This window comes from Odocoileus virginianus, chromosome 9 (genome assembly GCF_023699985.2).
Source record: "Odocoileus virginianus isolate 20LAN1187 ecotype Illinois chromosome 9, Ovbor_1.2, whole genome shotgun sequence".
NCBI classification, from domain to species: Eukaryota; Metazoa; Chordata; class Mammalia; order Artiodactyla; family Cervidae; genus Odocoileus; species Odocoileus virginianus.
Window position 1 is genome coordinate 5,814,189 of NC_069682.1, and position 20,760 is coordinate 5,834,948.

Consider the following 20,760-nt stretch of genomic DNA (forward strand, 5'->3'; position numbering starts at 1 on the left):
GAGTAGTGAGGTGGAGGCACGGAAATGAAATTGTCCAGCCTGCCCAGTCCTGCTCCTGGTGCATCAACGGGGGCACAGAGAGGCCCAGGCAGTGCTTGGCACATGTGCGTGTGAGCATAAAACACGCCGTAACCTTGGAATCTAGACATCAAAAGGGAGTGCTTCAGCGCCTGATAAAAATGTGTGTTCCTTTCCGCAAACCACTCCAAACCCTGTTTTCGCCATCCCACTGGGAAGCTTGTCACTGCTAATGTGATTCTTATGATTCTTGCTGCTCTGTAGCCTCTTGATCTTTCCTGAGATCTCCCTGCCCCAGAGTGTGTTGGAAACAAAATGTCCTGTCTGGTGTCCAGAGCTTAAAATAACAGACGTTGGGTTCCTGCTGCCACGTTGAAATTTTACTCCAAGGTCTCTCCCCAGCACCCCCGCTCCCACCCCTCTCTGTGCCTGGAGGAGAAGCCTAGTGTGAGCATCAGACTAATAAATAGAAGGAAGGGGGAGGCCATGAACGGCTGGGGTGGGGGCGGAGGGGCAGGGGAGACCTTCTGAGACCACTGCGGGCACTCTGGAGGATCGATTTCGTTGTTGAGAAAGATCAACTTCTTAAATTGTGAGACAGGTTTTAAGGGAAGATTCTACCCACCTCTAAAGGAAAGAACCACGCTTTCCCAGCACGGCTGCCAAGAAGCAGGTTTGAGGTCTCCCACTCTGTATTCTGCACTGGTGAGAGGAGCACCATGTGTATTTTTGTATGTGCCCTTTTCAACCCGGGGCATGATAAAATGAGTCCCCCCCCCCCCCCAACATGGCATCTGGGTCTATGCACGTTTCCTCTGTTAGACAGCAAGCTTGAAAAGTCTGCAGAAAATAGAGACTGTCATTGGTATTGGCTGGCAAACGCGCCAGAGCCTTACAGAGGGAAATGCCTTTCTCTTTCTTGCCAGCTGATGGTTCAACAGAGAAGAAATTTTCCTTCTTTAGCTTCTGACAGGTCATTCTGGGTGTGTCCTCTGTCCACAGTGCCTTCTGGCCCTCTGAAGATTGAGTTGTCCCAAGCATATTTTTGGAAACACCACTGATGATTGTTTTTATTAGGGGACTGCATGGCTTTGTAGTGGGACGCTTAGGGTTTTATTTGTTTTCCTTCCCCGGCCCCAGATGTTTTTGTTTTAACAGCATTGGAGAGAAGGTTAAACCCAGTCCATCCCTCAAGCCGGCAGAGCTAGAAATCCAAGTGGGCCGAATGGCACCCTACAGGTCATCTGCCCGCTTGGTCCATCCCTGACCTTATCCAGCCTCATGGGAGGGGCGAGGTTGACAGTGGGGTTGATCTCCAGTCGAGTGAGCATTTTGGAGCTGATAACTGTCCAGGGAGCAAAGCACCCCCAAAATGTACCACTGGAGACTCCGGGTGTTCAATTACTGCTGGGATGTCATCTTGCCAAACAAGAGGCAAGGACATATGCCCATGTTTTTACTTTCCATGGCCAACCAAGGAGCTTGACTCAGCCAAGACACAGCCAAACATAGCCATCCATGGCCATGGGGCTGAACTGGTAACGGCCATTGTTTCTGAGACATTGAGTTTCCTTGGCTGCACCTGGTGAACACCAGCACTCACACTTGGTCTCATTCCGAGAGATGCTGATTTCATTGTCTGGGGTACATTCCGGGCATGGGGCTTTGCCAAGCTCTCTAAATGCTCTGAGGTGCCACTGAGGCTGGTGAGAACTGCTGCTAATGGAAAAATGTAACTAACCTTGTAAATATCTGTTTCCCAGACACAGGACTAAGCATGTTCCTGCACTAACACCTTTATTGCTCCAAGTCTTCCTGTGAAATAAGTTTATTTCCAGGTAAAACTGAGGTTTTAACGCTGTAAGTTGTCCACTGGAATTTGGAGTTTCCTAGTCCATTTAACTCCAGAGCTTATTCCTTTTCCAGAGAACCAAGAATACAGCAGAATAACACAATTGCATGAGCTCCCCAGCACTCTGCATAAGAGAGCTGACCCCTCACTTATTTATCTGGGTGAGGCCTCCCCGTCTTCTCTGTAATAGGTTGAAGAAGAACCAGAAAGTATTTAACCAGGGACCTTACATGTTGCGAAGGGAAGGTCACTACCATGCCCAGTCTTCATGTCATCCTGGCATGCCCACCCCTGTACGAAAGGACAAGTGCAAACATTTCTTCTACTTTGACGAAGTGCTTTTCAAACAAGAAGCTCAAAGTACAGCATAATTAATCAAATCACCCACATCCTGTAGATGAGTAGCATTTTATATGTACAGATTTCTCTCTGCCTCCAGGCCCTCCAACCCTAGGAGAATGTTTCCAATTTTCAGAAGTGAGCAATAAAGTAATTGAAAGGAGCTGTATCTTGGCCAGCTCAAAAGACGTCAAGGCATCTATAGGAGCCCTATGTGAGAAAAAGTGGTGTCCACAAAGTATGTCATAATGGTTTGCCTGCCATGCTGTTCTGTGTGGTTCAAAGAGGGAAAAGACAGGGCAAGAATAAAGCATCCAGTTCTTAAGAGTCAGCTGCCCCTGTGATCAATATTCTGATCCATCTGGTGAACTCTCCAAAGGATCTAGAAGCCAGAAAGTGATGACATTAGCTGGTGATCCAGTTACTTGGGTTAATCAAGGCAGAGAGGACAGATGGGGCCGATTAAGTAGCGGGTCAGCCCAATGATGGATGAGTCATTATGGGCAAGTGCAAAGATAATGCCATTGGGAAAAGCAATTTAAGTCATTCAGGTACTTCCAGACCAGGAAATCCTTCTAGTCCTAGAGGGGGATCATTTAGGAAGTATCAGACCCAGCCTGATGAACTCATCTATTCATTGTACAGCTAACAATCAACAGAAGAGCTGAACGCACAAGGGGACAAGCCATATGGAATACATTTTGAAGACTGGGATGTATATCTGTGCCTTCATTTGAGACACCTTCTTATTTTTCTTTTTTATTTTATTGGCGTATAGTCGATGTACAATGCTGTGTTAGTTTTAGGTGTGCAGCAAATTGATTCAGGTATATACGTACATGTATACATTTGCTTTTAGATTCGTTTCTCATAGGTCATCACAGAGCATTGAGCGACGTTCCCTGTGCTATTAATGTATAGTAGGTCCTCGTTGGTTACGCATGCTATGTAGAGTCGCATGGGTGCATTCATCCCAAGCTCTTGATTTATCCCCCGATGTTTCCCCTTTAGTAAACACAAGTCTGTTTTTCACAGGTCTGTTTCTGTTTTATAAATAAGTTCATTTGTATCTGAATCACCTTCTTTAAGCAAGTCATATTCCAGCCCCTCTTTTCTGACCCACAATACCCCTGCTCCTATGTCCTCTTCTTCCTAAGCACACACTGTTTCAATGTAGGGATGAATAAATTTTTTTAAAGTAATGACAATATTTTTCTTCTTCACTTCTAGCTCTGTCCTTCAAGTAGCTTCCTCTCTGTACCAGAAGACACTTCAGCATGTTACAAAACAATTCTTTTTTTTTTTAAAGCACAGAAGAGGTTATGTCTTTCCAACAAAATGTATGCAAATGGTTCTACACCTCTCCAAGTCCCTTTCTTGGATTCATGTTGCAAATCTGAAATTTTAGGGGAGAGAGCTTATTGTTTCAAGAAGCTGGGTAGGAAACTAAAAGCCCATATGAATGAAAGTAAACTATACCTGCAACTAACTGTTTAAAACTGAGTCCCAGCTAGGAACCCTCAAAGCAAAAGTTATCCATGAGCACCATATTAATACTGCCAATGAATGCCAGTTCCCCCGACTTCTTTTCCCTTCCTGATTGCTCCTGCTCTTGTCTCCCTTTTAAGCTCCTCTTCCCAAGCACTCAGTGCTGGATTCTCTAATCTGTACTTCTGTTTTGCAGTCTACTCACTGTTCCTCTGTCTTGCCCTGCCCTCAACCACATCTTGCTGGTTCTCAACCATTCTGTTTTTTCTATGAACTATAGGACCATTGCATCTGTGTCCTGGGCGAGGAATTCCCTCCTCTTTATTTTGGTAACCTTTGTCTATCTTTCAGATCTCAGCTCACTCATCACCTGTTGCTTTCCTCAGACTTGGTCTAAGCTCTCCACTGTAGACTCTCAAACACCACATGGCATTCGTCACCACCCTCATCAGAGTTGCAGCTTTACATTCATTTGTGATTATCTGATTCATGCCTGTCTCCCCCGGGAGACTGTTTCTATCTCTTTTCTCTCATTGCTCCTGACTGAGCTTGCACTGCCCACTTCTCTACTTCGCGGCTACCCTAGTTTCTACTGACCAATGATTTCCTCTGTCTCATAGATTCCAGGAATACACTTTTCTCTCAATTCCCATCATTTTTTGTTTTTCATCCAATTGTTGATTCTCTCTAAATTTTTTATATTCATGTGCTACTAGCAAGACAGTCTTACTGGATTAATTCATATGTATTATCTCTTTGGCAAACTTCTCGTGAGAGACCAACTCACGGCCCCCTGGGCAGCACCCAAATGAACTGCCCTTGGGCCGAGCGTGTCCTCCATCCACGGGCTGTTGCCAGCATGGGGACAGGTCAGCTTTCTTGAGAAAGTACAACAAACGAGGTGTTTTCTACATCGTGGTCTGCTTTCTGAGGACTGGCAAAGCTGGGGAGGGATCTTCCTGGAAAACGAGGATGGGGGAAGGGGTGAAGAGTAATAACAGAAAAGAAGAGGGACAGTTTAGGTTTGCAACAATCTCCTTCTTGGTTGGTGTTCCGTTTCTTGTCACATTCCCTTCGCCTGATCTAATGTGTCTACAGTACTTAGCAGATTCCGCACACTGTGGGTATCTAGTAAATAGTAGTTCACTTCCTTTGTTCTGCCAAGACACCCTTCCTGCTCCCCTGCCGCCCTGCAGCCCAGCCTGGCTGTAGTTGGCAGCAGTAGCCAGCAGCACTGTCCCCCCAGACCCTGTCTTCCAGGTGCAGGGCAGGTCCCGGGCATCAGTGCCCACACCTGCCCACCAGGAGATCTTTGCCCACCCTGCTCTGACCCTCCTCCAGCCCTTAATGCAGGCCTGCAGAAAGACTTAACAGCCCTGCCAAGACAGTCTGACATCTGCTTCCCTCTTCCAGGTGGGAATTGATGGATTTCATGCCTATTTCCTTTCAGGACTGCAGAAAATACAGCAACTGGCAAAAAATACAAGATACTTCAGACAGAGACTAAGCAAAATGGGATTCATTGTCTATGGCAATGAAGAGTCTCCCGTGGTCCCGCTGCTCCTTTACATGCCTGCGAAAGTAGCGTGAGTATCCAGCGGACGCCCACCGTAACTAAGCCCCAGGGTGATCTGTTGGAGATGGCGCTCCGACACCAGGGGAGTCTTTCAGCGCAGGTGTTCTTTGCATCTGGAGTAAGATGCTGAGCTCAAAACTCACTTGTCGACTTTCTCAGAAGTCACAAGGTCTTGTGGGAAGGGAGCCAGGTGCTGTGGCCCACCGTTCCCACGCTCTGTGAATTGGGCAAAACCACTTGCTGTCTGAGGCCTCAGCTGTAAATGAACAAGGGTCCTGCGCTTCCTCTTGCCCCAAGATCTTTCACAGGGAGGACCTCAAAAGACCATCTCTCCCAACATTCAAGAGCAACATGACCAGGCCCTGCACTTTCTCCCGTTGAACTCTCACAGCCACCCTCCAAAGAAGGCAGCCTCGTGTGTGGGGAAACTGAGGCTGAGAGCAGCTAAATAGCTTTCCAAAGTCAAGATCAAGCGTAGGAAAACCAACAGGCAAACCCAAACTTAGGCTCTTGCTCCAAAGCTCTTGCTCCCAACACCAAATTTTAATGCCTCTCCTGTAAGCCGACTTCAGGTTGTTTTCCACCGATTGTGACTCTGAAGTTGAGCATTAGTAACAGATGCACAAAGAGAAAAAGAAATGCCTTTTTCTCAGGATGGTGTTGATGAGTTTTTCCAGGAGTCATTCTCCAATCTGCTGGACATGAATGAACTCTATGATTAAAAAGAAATTAATTAAAATCTTTTCTAAATATAAAATATGTGTGTGTCTGACCTAGCACATGGGAGAAAGTGATTATCAACAGATGTTCATCAGATTCTGGAGGTCCTGACGCTCCTTTAACACAACCATATTGCTGGAACTTTCTGTTTGATTCTCTGACAGTCTAGGTTGATTGGCAGACTATTAGAATAGTATAGAAAAGAAATTCTGGAGCTGTTTGTTGAAAACTCATGATGGTTAGGACTGAGTTAAACATTCCTAAAAGATGGTTTCTTTGATGTCCACTCTCGCGTCACGTCACCAGGGCCAAATGACACACACATGAGTTGCCTCCTGCACCACAGTTGTCCAGCACTGAGCCCTTTGTTTGTGGATCTGGGTCAGGAAATCGGAGCTTGGAGTGGCCCAGAAGACAGTGTGCTTTGGGAATGTCACAGGACACTGCTCTGTGCTAATGGCAGGGAGGGGGGACAATGGTGATTCCAAGTGGCAGATACCCCAAAGCCCTCCACCATCTGATCTTGGACGGCACAGAAGAAAATCCGCATTTACTCACAGTGGTTGGGGAAGTGGTGTGTTCTGACTCCACGCTTAGCCCATGCTTATCTAATACTTTATGATTTGCTCAATGAGGACACCAAAAGTAAGCCTGCTTTACTTTGGAAACTGTCAAATACACAATACTTGAGGGTGGTGTTAGGGAGTGTGCTTGACATTTGATGATAGAAGCTGGAATTGGAATCTCAACTGGATGGGAAGTTGAGTCCATCTAATGAGAAGAGTCCATGACAAGCAAAAACAAATGCCCTTAAGTGCATGGTGACAGAATGAGAGAGAGTTCCTCTCCTCCTTTATATGACAGGAGTCCTGACTTGACAAAGCTAATGTGAAAAACGAAAATAAAACTCAGAAGGAGTTTCCTGGAAAAGTTATGTTCTAGAGTGTAATGAGATGTTTGGAATGAAAAACAATTTTCATTGTGTCTCTTCCTCATTAAACCAAACTTCTGAAGCCCTGCATTTCTCTTATTGAAAATGAGATATATCAGGGTATATTGGCCAGCACTGGGATTGCTGGGTCATAAGGTAGTTTCATTCCTAGCTTTTTAAGGAATTTCCATACCATTCTCCATAGTGGTTGTATCAATTTACATTCCCACCAGCAGTGCAAGAGGGTTTCCTTTTTCCTCATACCCTGGCCAGTGTTTGTTGTTTATAGGTTTTTTAATGATAGCCATTCTGACCAGTGTGAGGTGATACTTCATTGTAATTTTGATTTGCATTTCTCTAATGATGAGCAACGTTGAGCATCTTCATACCCTGAGAAGATCATAATTCAAAAAGATGCATGTACCCCAATGTTCATTGCAGCACTGTTTACAATAGCCAGAACATGGAAGCAACCTAGATGTCCATTGACAGATGAATGGATAAAGAAGTTATAGTACATATATACAGTGGAATATTGTGCTAAGTCTCTCAGTGATGTCTGACTCTTTACATTCCCATGGACTGTAACCTGCCAGGCCCCTCTGCTCACAGGCATTCTCCAGGCAAGAAAACTGGAGTGGGTTGCCATGCCCTCCACCAGGGGATCTTCCCAACCCAGGGATCAAACCCACGTCTCCCATATTGCAAGCAGATTCTTCACCATCTGAGCCACCAGAGAAGCCCAGTGGAATATTATTTGGCAAATAAAAAGAACAAATTTGAGTCAGTTGAAGTGAGGTTGATGAACCTAGTGTCTATTATACAGTGTGAAATAAGTCATAAAAAAAACAAATATCATATATTAACACATGTATATGGAATCTAGAAAAACGGTACTGATGAACCTATTTGCAGGGCAAGAATAAAGACTGTGACAGTGGAGGGGGAAGGAGAGAGTGGGATGAAGTGAGATAGCAGCACTGACATGTATAAACTAGCGTGTGTAAAGCAGACAGCTAGTGGGAAGCTGCGTGTAACTCAGGGAGCTCAGTTGGCGCCCCGAGGACCGGAGGGCGGAGGAGAGGCTCAGGAGGGTGGGGACGCATGTGTCATTGTGGCTGATTCAAGCCGCACAGCGGAAACTAAATGGCATCCTAAGACAGTTATCTTCCCATTAAACATAAATTTTAAAAAAGAGAGAAAATGGGATTGAATAGGACCTATTTCCTAATATCATTTGAAGATTAAACAAGATGAAGTCTATCAGCATCGTCACCTCTTACATAGGGTCTACTCAGCGTTGGTTATTATTTTTAATGGTGTTAATAGTGCATATGAAGCACTTCATATAGTGACTGAATAAGCACTCAGTCAGTGGTAGACACCATTATTACAACTATTTCTACTACTATGTCTACAATGATTATTATTACTAGCTTCAACAGAGTGTAAGATTGAGTCATTGTGGTCGCATGTCTTTTTAAAATAATTACTTTAAAATAATTACAGTATTTTTAAAAATCTTTACTTTATACAGAATAAAGTAAAATAATTATTATCCTTTAATAAAAATAAAATTTCCAGGAAAAGAGTAGGAAAAGATCTTGCTATGCCCTGCATCAGCTGGACCTTGGATGATAGGTCAAATGATTTAGTACCTTCCCATGTAAGATAGTTTTAAGGAGGAGCTAATATTGCTGAATGTTAATTATATGTTAAGGAAGGCTCTTAAACCCAATGTTCAGCCATTGAAGGTGGGATGCCTAGGTCAGGTTTACAAATGAAGATACCTAGATGCACAAAAGTCAAAACTGCTTTCTCAGTGTCACTCCTATTGTAGCTACTAGAGCCCAGAGTTCAGTTCCATTTGCCTCCTAAACCAGGGCTCTTTTCAATGCACTGCACAGCCTCTCAAGCTTTAGTTCACAGGGGGAAATACACATCTCTTTAAAGCAATGCCGAGTATAAATTAACCCTCTTTAATGTCATCATCAGTGAATCAAAAGGGCATGGATTAGTACAACAGGGACTGTACAATTAGTACCCAAAAAAATCTAATTATTTCTGTTGTTAAGGAAACTTAGAACAGGTTAGTTCCAGAAGGTAACGTTATTTACTGTTGGCAGGAGGAGCCATTTCCTGGTCTTGTTTTCTTCTCTGATATTCCTTCAGTGGAAAGTTTATACGCAGAAAAGCTTTTGAAACAGGGAGTTAGTTGTCTCAGCCAGTGTCTGAACACTTTTTCCATTTGCTCATTTGAAAACCTTTGATTTTACTAAAGAACTGCTATTTCTCCACATTTCCCCCCACTGCAGAATAGAAATATGATCTCCAGCCAGGTATCCTTTTGAATAAAGTCTTACTGCAGCTCTACCACTGGACTCTTCTATGTAGTAGAGTAGAATGTGATTTCACCGATAAAAATTCACTCAAAGCATCAGAAGAATTGTATTTCCTATTCGGTAGAGGACTGACATTTTCCAGCCCCAGGCCTCGTCATATGCTTGGAGGATGGTGGTGCAGAAAATGCAATGATGCTGTGAGCAGTGCAGGGCTAACATTTTATTCTTCTTCTTATTCAAGTAGTTTAGTTTCTTTCAGGCTATGCCAGCTCTAATTTGATTTGGGTAGTACAGACCCAGAGGCTCATTATGCTGAACGTTCAGAACAACCATATACATAAACTGAAGGAGGCTAGCTTTAGTTGTGTAAGTTGTAAGCTTTAAATTTAGACATGCTCCAGGGAGGCCTCAGATTAACCTAATGAATCAACAGTCATATATTTCACTCTGCATTCTTTGGCAAAACTCACTTCCTCTGGTACAAAGAGAGAAGTGCAGACAGTGAAAACGGTCTTCGGGGAGTCCCAAAAGCCAGCCAGAAATCATGGGTCAGGTGGTTTGTTCTCTAGCAATAAAAGCACTTGACTTGTTTCTCAGACAATTACAAGCTCTCATCCTGTGCAGTTCCGTGGGCAGCCTTCCATAGGGTGATCAAGAAAGAAAAAGAATGGCCGCTTTTCAAGCTTCCTCAGTTAGAAAGCTCCATCTCCTTGCAACCTTTCCAAATCAAAGGCTGAATCTCGCCTTGCCCGAGCCAGGGGGCCAGAGAGGCTGTGTTTGGTGGTCCCTGCAATCTCCATCGCTTCCTCTGATAACCCGCCTTCTACACGGGGAAACCAAAGAGCCGTCAGCTAAACAGGAGGAGAAGGAGGGATCCCACACCCTTCCTCTCCGTGGCTGCATCGAGGATTCTTCCTGAAGCTCAGGGTTTCTGTGGTGCTGTCAGCTTCTAGCCTAAAATAAGACACCTGCAAAGGGGAAGGAAATGGCAACCCACTCCAATATTCTTGCCTGGAAAATCCCTGGACAGAGGAACCTGGCAGGCTGGGCTCACAGAGTCGGACATGGCTTAGCGACTAAACAGCAACGACCACCTCTTAATGCTTAGAAGATCTGAAACATTTACCCCGCTTGTGGGCAGAGTTTCTCAGGGATGAAGGATTCCTGTGGGGAGTGATGAGCACAGACAGGGAAACACTCCCTCACTTGGACTCATAAGCCTGTGTCTGAGGTTGGATCTCAGTGCAAGAAACTTCCAGACTTTGAGAGCTCAGTATTCTAGAATCATTACTGAGATTAGCTCTGAAATAAAAAGATGCTAGAAGTGGTTAAGAGGAAGGAATCATAGCTTTAAAAGGTTTTACTCTGTATCAGAGGGCTTTGTAGTTCTATGACCTACGCCTCTAGGCTCCTTCTAGAGAAGGACTCTGTGAGTGCACACTTCTTTCCCTCCCACCCCCTTCCCCATCCCCCCCTTAGTCCAGCCAATGGGTTTATTATCCCTGAAGGCACACATAAAATGTGAGAAGACCCTTGCTATTTCCTATCTTTGACTTGATGGAAAATAAAATCCTTGTCTCTGGAGAGACAACGTGGCTTGGGGTTGTCTCCCGTAGACCCTCTGATCCTGATTCTGAAATTACAGTCACGAAGTAGAGGCGTCTGAAATCTCCACACTGTATTATCGGTATCGTATTAAGCATTTAAAGCATATAGGTTTTCATCTAACACATTGTTTCTTTATGTAGTTGCATTGTGTTGCGGTTCTTTTTATTGGAGTATAATTTCTTTACAATGTCCTTAGTTTCCGTGTACGACAACATGAATCAGTCATATGTATACATACATCCCCTTTCTCCTGAGCCCCCCTCCCACCTCACCTCCACCAATCCCACCGCTCTGAGTCGTCACGGAGCAGGACTGAGCTCTGTGTGTATGCAGCAGCTTCCCACTAGCTGTCCCTTTTACACAAGGTAGTGTGTATATGTCAACGCTGCTCTCTCATTTCATCACACCCTCTCCTTTCCCTCTGTGCCCACAGGTCCCTGCTCGAAGTCTGTGTGCCTTTTCTTGTCCTACAAGTGTGTTGGGGCTTTTATTCCTCAGGAACTCTATAGACAAAAAGTTTACACATATGCAAATTTGTTCAAACAGGGTCACAGGCATGTCCATGTCCATCCACATTTTCTGCTCAATGTCAAAGACTAAAAACACAGTTGTGTAATGAATGAGCCATGTCCCACAATATACACACACAGTTATGGGTGCCGGCAAGTGACTGGCTGCCACATTTCCTGGTCAACTGTATTTGATGGAAGTTTCATTACTTCAGTTATCTTCTACTTATTTTTTAAAAACAAAGTCATTAACCACATTCCCTTTTTTTGCAGTAGAATTTCGTCATCTCTCACTTAACCTCCTTCTTAATCTTTCCCTTAGGGCTTTTGCAAGGCATCTATTAAAGAGAAAAATCGGTGTGGTGGTCGTTGGATTTCCAGCTACACCCCTTGCAGAAGCGCGGGCTCGGTTTTGTGTTTCAGCAGCACACACCCGGGAGATGCTGGACACGGTGAGTGCCCACAGCCCAGGAGAGGCAGCGGGACGGGGGCCTCGGAGTCTGGGCACCTTCGTTTACAGAGCTTGCTTGGCTTTCCCTAGATTTCTCTTGGATGGTGTAAGAAAACAACGCCAGTAACACTCACTACTTTAAAAAAAGGGTCAGGGTGGGGGGGGGGGGGGAGTCCCAGCAATGCACAACAATGTGATCAACTCAGCAGATAGAAAAGAAAACCAACTCAGTGAAGACTTGAGTCAAGTCACTGTTTTGGTTTCACAGCAAAGACTGACTGAGAAGCCAGACATCCTGCTCTTGGCTTCTTCTTAAGTGCTGATGCTGATTTCTTGTGCTATTTTAGAAGCAATTGCCTACATCCTGGCACTGGTCATAGCCACTATGTCCATCACAAGAAAATAGGACCCAAATAAGCCACATTTGGAAAGCTAACAGCAAAGACAGACCTATTGTAAAAGCTCATCCTACCTGAGGTGCAAAGGATTTCAAAACCATTTTACCATTTTACTGTCCTTAAATTTCAACCTCTGTATGAATGAATAATATCACAGATCCAAGCCAGGTCAGTCAGTTTGGGGTTGATAAAACTGTCTCATAAAAATCAATGCAGTTTAGCAAACACTATCAGATGTCTGCTCTATGCAAAACTCTGGGGCAAAAAGTCTAAGAGGACATACTATAAATAGGCACTTCATAATAATACCAGAGAGAATAAATTCATCTGGTAAAGAATGACAACCACAGGGCAGACATTCTAGATGACAATCTAATAAAGACAACCGCAGGAGCATGGAGGTGCAGTGAGTCAGCACATGTATGGAGCAATTTGAGCAAAATAAGAGATGATGAGGTCAAGGGCAATGGGAGCAAAAGAAACTAATCTAGGAACGGACATTGTGCACGCATGTGCCAATGTCTGCCAAGACTTGGCAAATATTTGGATGCAGGACACATGTGGGCCAGGGAATCAAGGATAATCCGAGGTCTCTAGCCCTCCAGTGAATGAAGAACAGCGGAGCTAAGTTACTAGGAAATAAGGTATGTGGCAAAGAATAGCAAATCATCAGCAGGACTAGGGGAATCAAATGAGCTCAGTTGTAGACATGTAGGGATTACATGTCTATGAGCCATCGGTGGAAAAGTTCAACTATTATACACAGGATGGATAAATAGTGAGGTCCTACTGTATAGCACAGGGAATTAAATTCAATATCCTGTGACAAACCATAATGGAAGAGAATGTGAAAAACATATATATATATGTATAAATGAATCACTCTGCTATGTAGAGAAAATTAATACAACATTGTAAATCAACTATACTTTAATGAAATTTTTAAAAAGGAAAAGCCAATTCTAGAGCTTAGGAGAACATGCAAGACTGGAGTTTTGAGGAATTTGAGGAACTAAGGGGAGATCGGGGCTTCCCAGGTGGCTAGGTTGGTAAAGAGTCTGCCTGCAATGTGGGAGACCTGGCTTGGATCCCTGGGTTGGAAAGATCCCCTGGAGAAAGGAAAGGCTACCCACTCCAGTATTCTGGCCTGGAGAATTCCATGGACAGAGAAGCCTGGTGGGCTATGGTCCATGGGTCACAAAGAGTTGGACATGACTAAGTAACTTTCACTTCACATCAAGGGGAAACCACTAACGTCAGTGGTAGAAGAAAGAATTGTCCAGATATAAGTACATGGGCCAAGGGCAGACTCCAGAAGTGCCTGCATCGGTGGGTGGATACAGGAATCACAGATGAAGACGTGGGCTCAGATGGAGTTAGTGCAATCCAAAAAGTCACGAGCTGGTGTACTGCCCAACACTAAAAAGGCAAAAGCTTCAAGTTGGGGGTGAATCAGCAGAACATCCAAATGCTGTAAGAGGGGAGAAGAAATCATTAGCTTAGCAGTTACCAAGAGCTTGCTGTTGCTCAGAGCAGAGCGTTTTAGGGGAGTGAAGGGAACAGAAATAAGAATACAAAGAATTAAAAATGAAGATGATACTTTGAGCTTGAATTCCACACATGTGCAACCACACACATACACATACACACATGAGTCCATATCTTTCTGCTTCACCATTATATCTTTAGGACTCAAACCAATGTATAGAACATAGTATGTGATGCTGGGAAAGATTGAAGGAGAAGGGGGCAACACAGAAAGAAATGATTAGATAGCGTCCCTGACTCAATGAACATGAATTTGAACAAACTCCAGGAGATAGTGAAGGACAGAGGAGCCCGGCATGCTGCAGTCCGTAGGTTCACAGAGTCAGATGTGACTTAGCAACTCAACAACAACAATAACAAAACACAGTAACGATTCATTAGATGACATATTAACAACTGAACTAACCCTAGGTTTTGAGATGATGGGAGAACTTTGCTATTTCTGTTCTACATTGTCCAGTTTCTCTAAAATGAGTGCATATTCCCAGTATATTAATTTTAACAAATCGTTTCTTCTAAATGTAATGAATGATGGTAAGAAAGGGTGGACAAGATTTTCGAGAAGTTTGTAAAGGCAATAAAAACCAGTTTAGAAAAAGCTTTTGAAAGTAGAGGGAGACTTGAGCATGTTACACATTGATAGAAGAAGGGAGTTATGAGTGGAACACTGCAGGTGTGGGGAGAAGCTGAGGTGCCCAGGTGCAAGCTCTAGAGACAGCAGAAGGGATGGGTAGCCTGGGTGGGTTTGCATCTTATTTCTGACACAAACAGCATTGAGGCACTCAATGAATACCCAGTTCAGTAGATATCAGACCCTGTGATTGTCTTCACGAGTAATTCCTACAGATTACCTGGTTTTGGAAGAGGCATGGAACTCTTGCCTAGACAAACGCCTCTAAACTTTTGAGATCATCAAATCAATACAAAATTTTGAGCATTGGAATGCATGGAAAAGCATGAAAGAGAATACGAAAAAATGACCCCTTGGAAAGTCAGGGCATTAAGATGGTGACTGAACATAGACAACACTTGCCAAAAATGCACATTATTAGACAAGTCTATTCAGTGACCATGTTTGGAAGAAGACAGAAACAGGGCCACTTTACAAACACAAAGCGGCTTAAAATGTACTTCTTCTAACATGAGCGGCAGTCCTCAGTAAAGTACTGAGGTCAGCTTTAGTAGTAGCAGTGGTAGTGTTAGTTGTTCAGTCACATCCAACTCTGCAACCCCATGGACAGTAGCCCACCAGGCACCTCTGTGCATCGAATTCTCCTGGCAAGAATACTGGAATGGGTACCTATTTCCTTCCCCAGGGGATTTTCCTGACCCAAGGATTGAACCCAGGTCTCCTGCATTGCAGGCAGATTCTTCATTGTCTGTGCCACCCAAGAAGCCCAAGGTCAGCTCTAACCGCCTTTCAATCCTCCTACCTTCCAAATAAGAAGTCTACATATGACCAACACTGACTTTCTCTCACTTCTTGGCAGCATCCTACCCAGAACTGGCCCCCTATTTCCTTAGAAATAGGAGCCCACAGGTGACAAGTGACTCTTCCCAGATGTTACCAAGATGGTTCAGGAGTGTGCATTCCCTGCTGCAGCAAAAGCTGCATAAAGTACACTTTGCTTGAGTCCTGGTGTGTTTCAGGTAGTTGATCAATGAGCCTCAACATAAATCCATTTTGAGATTTTTGCATTACCAGCATATTATACACATTTTACAACAGAGACCAAAAACAGTTAAATAGTTTGAGATACTACATCACATCTATCAGAATGGCTGTCATCATAAAGAACGCAAGTCACATGTGTTGGCAAGGACGTGGAAAGCAGAGAGCCCTTGTGCACTGTTGTGGGAACATAAATTGGTGCAGCTACCGTGGAAAACAGTACAGAGGTTTCTCAAAAGATAAAAGTAGACCTGCCACATGACCCGGGAATTTCATTTATAAAATTGTATGTTTACCTGCCTGGATTAAGAGAATTGAAATAGATGAGTTCTTGGTCCCTTGCGGTTTTAAACTCTATTATTCTATGGAGCATAGAGCTGAGTATTTAAAAGCTGAGAGTGGGAGGGATAGGGGAGGCATGGGAGAGAGAGAGGAGGATGCTCATTTCCCTACCTAGGGATTAAACCCCGGTCTCCTGCATTGCAGGCAGATTCTTTACTGTCTTAGCCACCAGGGAAGGAGTTAGTTACCACCATGTTCATTTTCTTCCTGATCAGGTTGATTTCTTGTGTCATGAAGACTTAACTCAAATGTAATCTGCAAAGTTTTTTCTTTTTATCTCACAAGTTTATACTGTCATTAAATTTTAGAAATAAAGACTTCAGTGGTAAGCATGAATCAAATGCATTTATTCCTCTCTTCACATCCCCACAACACCTTAAACATGTGTAATGTGGAGTTAGACTGTTAAAGAATACGAAATAAAATGCATTAGCCTCTAACATTCCTCTAGGGCTGGTTTATGAACCTCAGCTTACTGACTTGGATCTTTTTCCTTTTCTTTAAAAATCAAATAAGCTGGGAAAAGAAGAGTGTGGTTTTCTGTGAGGCCTCAGAGGGCAAGGCCACTTGGGAGTTTAAATAAAACTAATGGAAGGCAATCTCTTTGCAGGTTTTGGAAGCCCTAGATGAGATGGGTGACCTCCTGGATGTGAAATATTCCCGGAACAGGAAGTCAGCACGCCCGGAACTCTATGATGAGATGAGCTTTGAACTTGAGGATTGAGTTTCCTGGACCTAAATGGACCCTAAAGACTTGGCCAGAAAGACCTCCTTCCTTGCCTCAAAAGGAATATAAATGGATTTCTCTTCCTTTCTAAGGACAGTTTTGGTTTCCAAAACAATTTCATTGAACCAAGGGAGACACAATCGTTGTGTTTTTAATGTCTCTACAGAGACATTAACGTTCTCCTCCCCCAAGCATCCTGCCACAAACACACACACACCACACACACATTTCTTAGAATATTTGTAATGGCAAAGAGCCTGCGTTTTAGCTGCTACTGTGCAGCCTCTTCGGTCCAGACCCTTTTAGGAATTCCAGCCAAATGAGAGAGTTTTGATTTTTTACTTCAGTAGATCTCACCATGTGTTCGCTAATTTTATCTGCAGATGGGGGCAAGGGCGGTGGGCAGTAGCTGGACTCTTTGTTACCCATGAAAGAACCAGCTAGAACTCATCCATATCATGGGAAGTTCCAGGCAGGAGGGTAAAGAAATGTTGCCTCTACCATTTGCCACATTTGGACTTTTTCCAAGGACAAGTGTCAGAAGCCATATTGAGTGTTTGAAGGGAGAGCGCAGACCTGGCCAGCAAGACCAAAGACGTCTTTACAGGAAACTTTCCTTCTCCTCTTCCTGGTTTCCTGCAGTTTTATAGCCGAGCTTTTGAGGTTTGGAAAATGCAAGACTTTTGTTTCATGGGGAAGAGGGAAGAAAGCAACCAGCCAACTGTAGGCCTGGACTAAAATGATGAAGGTGTGAGCGTCCTTGGTGCACTGCGGATTGAACCTTTCGCATCGGTTTTACTACATTGAGCAACGAGCTGTCATTTTCCTGCTGGACGTGGAGGACGTGGGGAAATGCAAGTTCCTCTAGAGTGGACTCCCAAGACAACACTTGAAGAACCGGTGGTTTCAAAAGTGACATTTAAAAGTAAATGCTACTCCGCTTTTCAGTTCCGACCCCTCCATTCAGACCCATTAAACAGTACTGTCCTCTGGCACAAGCACTCCACTTGGCTGCTAAGTGGGCCTTTACTCGAGTTGCCGCTGTCTCTCTCTGTCTCTATACATCGGCCTGTCTGTCTGTCTCTCCCTCTCTAAATGTGAACACAAACTTCTCTGCAAAAGTAGCCCTTTACTAATTGAATCTAGTCGGTATGGAAAAAAGCCAGTAGAAAACCTTATCTTTAACAAGCCCCCAGATGGTGCCCAGATTGGGAAACTCTTAAAAAGCAGTGGTGACCTTTTACCAAAGCTTCTGTAATAGTTCAAATGAGTTACAGAACATTCCACTCCATCAAATGACACTCTAAACAAATCACTTCAAGAGAGGTTTGACTTCACATGACACAGATGGACGCGGCTCTCACGCTGCGCTGGAACAGAAACCCCGCCCACAGCCCCCGCGTTCTGGGGGCCCGGATGCTCACAGCTCTTTAAAGGATAAAGGTGATCAGTGTGGAAAGCTTTTTATGGGGGAAACTATTCCCTGGTGGCTAAGACGGTAAAGCGTCTGACTGCAATGCAGGAGACCCGGGTTTGATCCCTGGGTCAGGAAGATCCCCTAGAGAAGGAAATGGCAACCCACTCCAGTACTGTTGCCCGGAAAATTCCGTGGACACAGGAGCCTTGTAGGCTATATAGTCCATGGGGTTCCCAAAGAGTCGGACACGACTGCGCGACTTCACTTCACTTCACTTCATTACCTTAATAGGTACATCAGCTTAAAAGTGGATCCCATGATAAAGTTCCCCCTGAATTTTTGTAAGGAGTCCTATAAGCAGAAGAGGACAGGAAGTGGGTTCTGAAACTTCAGTTGCTCCATCCAATGGCTGATTTCGGTAACTAAATTCCAACAGAGACTCTATTCCAACTCAGCGAACCAGTGCAGCATTCCTTGTGCAAAGAAAATATATATTGTATACATGTGCCAAGAAAAGGAAGGCACGTAGGACTTTTCTCTTGAAAATGTATGTTTAAATGAAATTGATCTTAGTTAATTGTCCAAAATGAATCTTCATCAAGATGCCAGAGTGCTGAGCCGTTGATTACATTCTCCAACATGAGATCAAGAACCTAGCTCTGGCAGACCGTCTGTGTTGAATATAAACTTGTGAGAACAACTGCAATCCAAATGGAATGTTTCCTGAGTACATTAGAGGGGTTTAGGTCCCAGAGGGTTAGTAATATAAGGATATATGTCTTATAGAGTGAAATTGGCTAAGAGGGTACTTATGAGAATTTTTCATTTTATAAGAAAAAATCTAAAAGTATGATTTCAGTTCAGTAGGTATTATTGGGTCTCCATAGCTATACCAGAGCAAAAAAATGTCCCTTTGGTTGGCTTTGTTTGGAAAGATAATTTTCTAACAAAACTATAATGTCTTACACCCCCAACCCTCTCAACTGTGAAGGATGCATGTATGCATGCACACACACATACAAGCACACTTTCCTCTTTCTTTACAGAGCAAGAGTTTAAAGATTCAGAGATGAGAATCTGGCTGACTAATAAATAGATGGAAGATGCTATTTCTAAAAATGACCTTCAAGGGAAGCAGAAGATGAAGGATCCAGACTGATATTTGTAAGGAGGGTATATTTGCATAATAGCAAAATGGCATAGACACCTTCCTAATCTTACAGAATGCAATATCCTGTTGTTGACTATCTTGCCTTTCAACATGTTTTGGTTTGACAGAGACCATGGGCTTCAGAATGTACTAGTAAGCTTATTAAAATAAAGATCCCTGGGCCCCAAACCAGACTTCCACTGAATCAGAATAGCTCCAGTGCCCAGGAATCTTGCATTTCAGCCTGTCTTCCCAAGGGATTGTCAACCAGGTCATAATTTGAGAACCAGGGCTTCCCTGGTGGCTCAGCTGATAAAGAATCCACCTGCAATGCGGGAGACCTGGGTTCAATCCCTGGGTTGGGAAGATCTCCTGGAGAAGAGAAAGGCTACCCACTCCAGTATTCTGGCCTGGAGAATTCCATGGACTGTATAGTTCATGGGGTCACAAAGAGATGGACACGACTGAGCGACTTTCACTTTCATTGGGACTGGTAACTCTAGTAACTTACCAGGAACTTTGTTCTGATTGTTGGTGATTAAGAGTGTTTATTTTGTTAAAATAAATTAATTATTCTAAACTTTTCACACCAATGGGACATTTTGTTCCCATTTCAAGATACCTTCTCTTTCCCCAAAAATGAACCCAATATTGAAGAATAACCTGCCATTCATTTGAACAAAAGTATCTCTTCTCTAGTTCTCCTTTGTGTCATTTCTTACAAGATGTTCCTTATTCTTTTCACGACCTTGTTCCACTGATCTTGTTTCCTTTCTTTCTTCCCACCCCTGAAAAAAATCTTCAACTTCTGATTATTGATTTATTCCAACAGTAGCTCTTAAGTCAGGTGAAAGTCAAAGTCTCCAAACATGCAATGCTCCTTGGTGTTTGTCTTCAGAGATAACAAATACTATAAATGAGTTACTTTGACTTAAAAGTTTCAGTGAGGAAACCTTGGCTCTCTTAAATATAGGATTTGATTTTGGCAATAACAACAATTATAATTTGAACTTATCAGATACTTCCTTGGCAGTTTTCCCCAGTTTCACTAAGAACAACATATTTGAAGTCTTTTTTCTCAGAATGCTGCATGGAGCTGTGTAACGGTTAAGAAATTAAAAGGAGTCTGTATTTTAAATGTTTCTGGGTAATTATTGTGGGACATTGTCTTATGGTGTTGCGGTGTGGTGTTTTGTATGTGTGTATGTATGTGTGTGTTTCACTGAAACATTTGAGGTGACCAACTTCATTTCATTCTGCCTGTGATACATTAATTTCTTTAATAAACCAATCACCCAAACTGGCAATATAAAAAAGAGTTGATGTTTTTTTGTTGATTTAGTTTGGGTCACCCACTCCAGTATTCTTGCCTGGAGAATCCCAGGGACAGAGGAGCCTGGTGGGCTGCCGTCTGTGGGGTTGCACAGAGTCAGACACGACTGAAGCGACTTAGCAGCAGCAGCCCTAAAAAAAAAAAAAGACTAAGATTTGCTTTTAAGAATTTCACTGAGAAAAGTTGGCCCAAGGTGGAGAGCTGTGACTTGCACTGTGTCACCAGAACCAATGGTGCTCATCTCTTCCCAACTGTTTTCAGTGACATCAACTTGGTAGCTGGAAATTGGCCTTGTTGGGGGTATTTGCACCACAGAAACTGGCAAACACTGCAGATTAG

General features: G+C 43.6%; 1 protein-coding gene across 2 annotated transcripts in view; it reads left to right on the forward strand.

Moving 5' to 3' along the window:
- Positions 1–20,404, forward strand: part of SPTLC3 (serine palmitoyltransferase long chain base subunit 3) — a 155,973-nt gene extending 135,569 nt beyond the window's left edge. For both annotated transcript variants that reach the window (XM_020892013.2, XM_070471898.1), the window contains exons 10-12: positions 5,148–5,283; positions 11,706–11,835; positions 16,405–20,404. In XM_020892013.2, the coding sequence (XP_020747672.2) occupies positions 5,148–5,283; positions 11,706–11,835; positions 16,405–16,518 (380 nt within the window). In that variant the 3' untranslated portion in view covers positions 16,519–20,404. The remainder of the gene's footprint in view (positions 1–5,147; positions 5,284–11,705; positions 11,836–16,404) is intronic.
- The last annotated feature ends 356 nt before the right edge of the window (positions 20,405–20,760 follow it).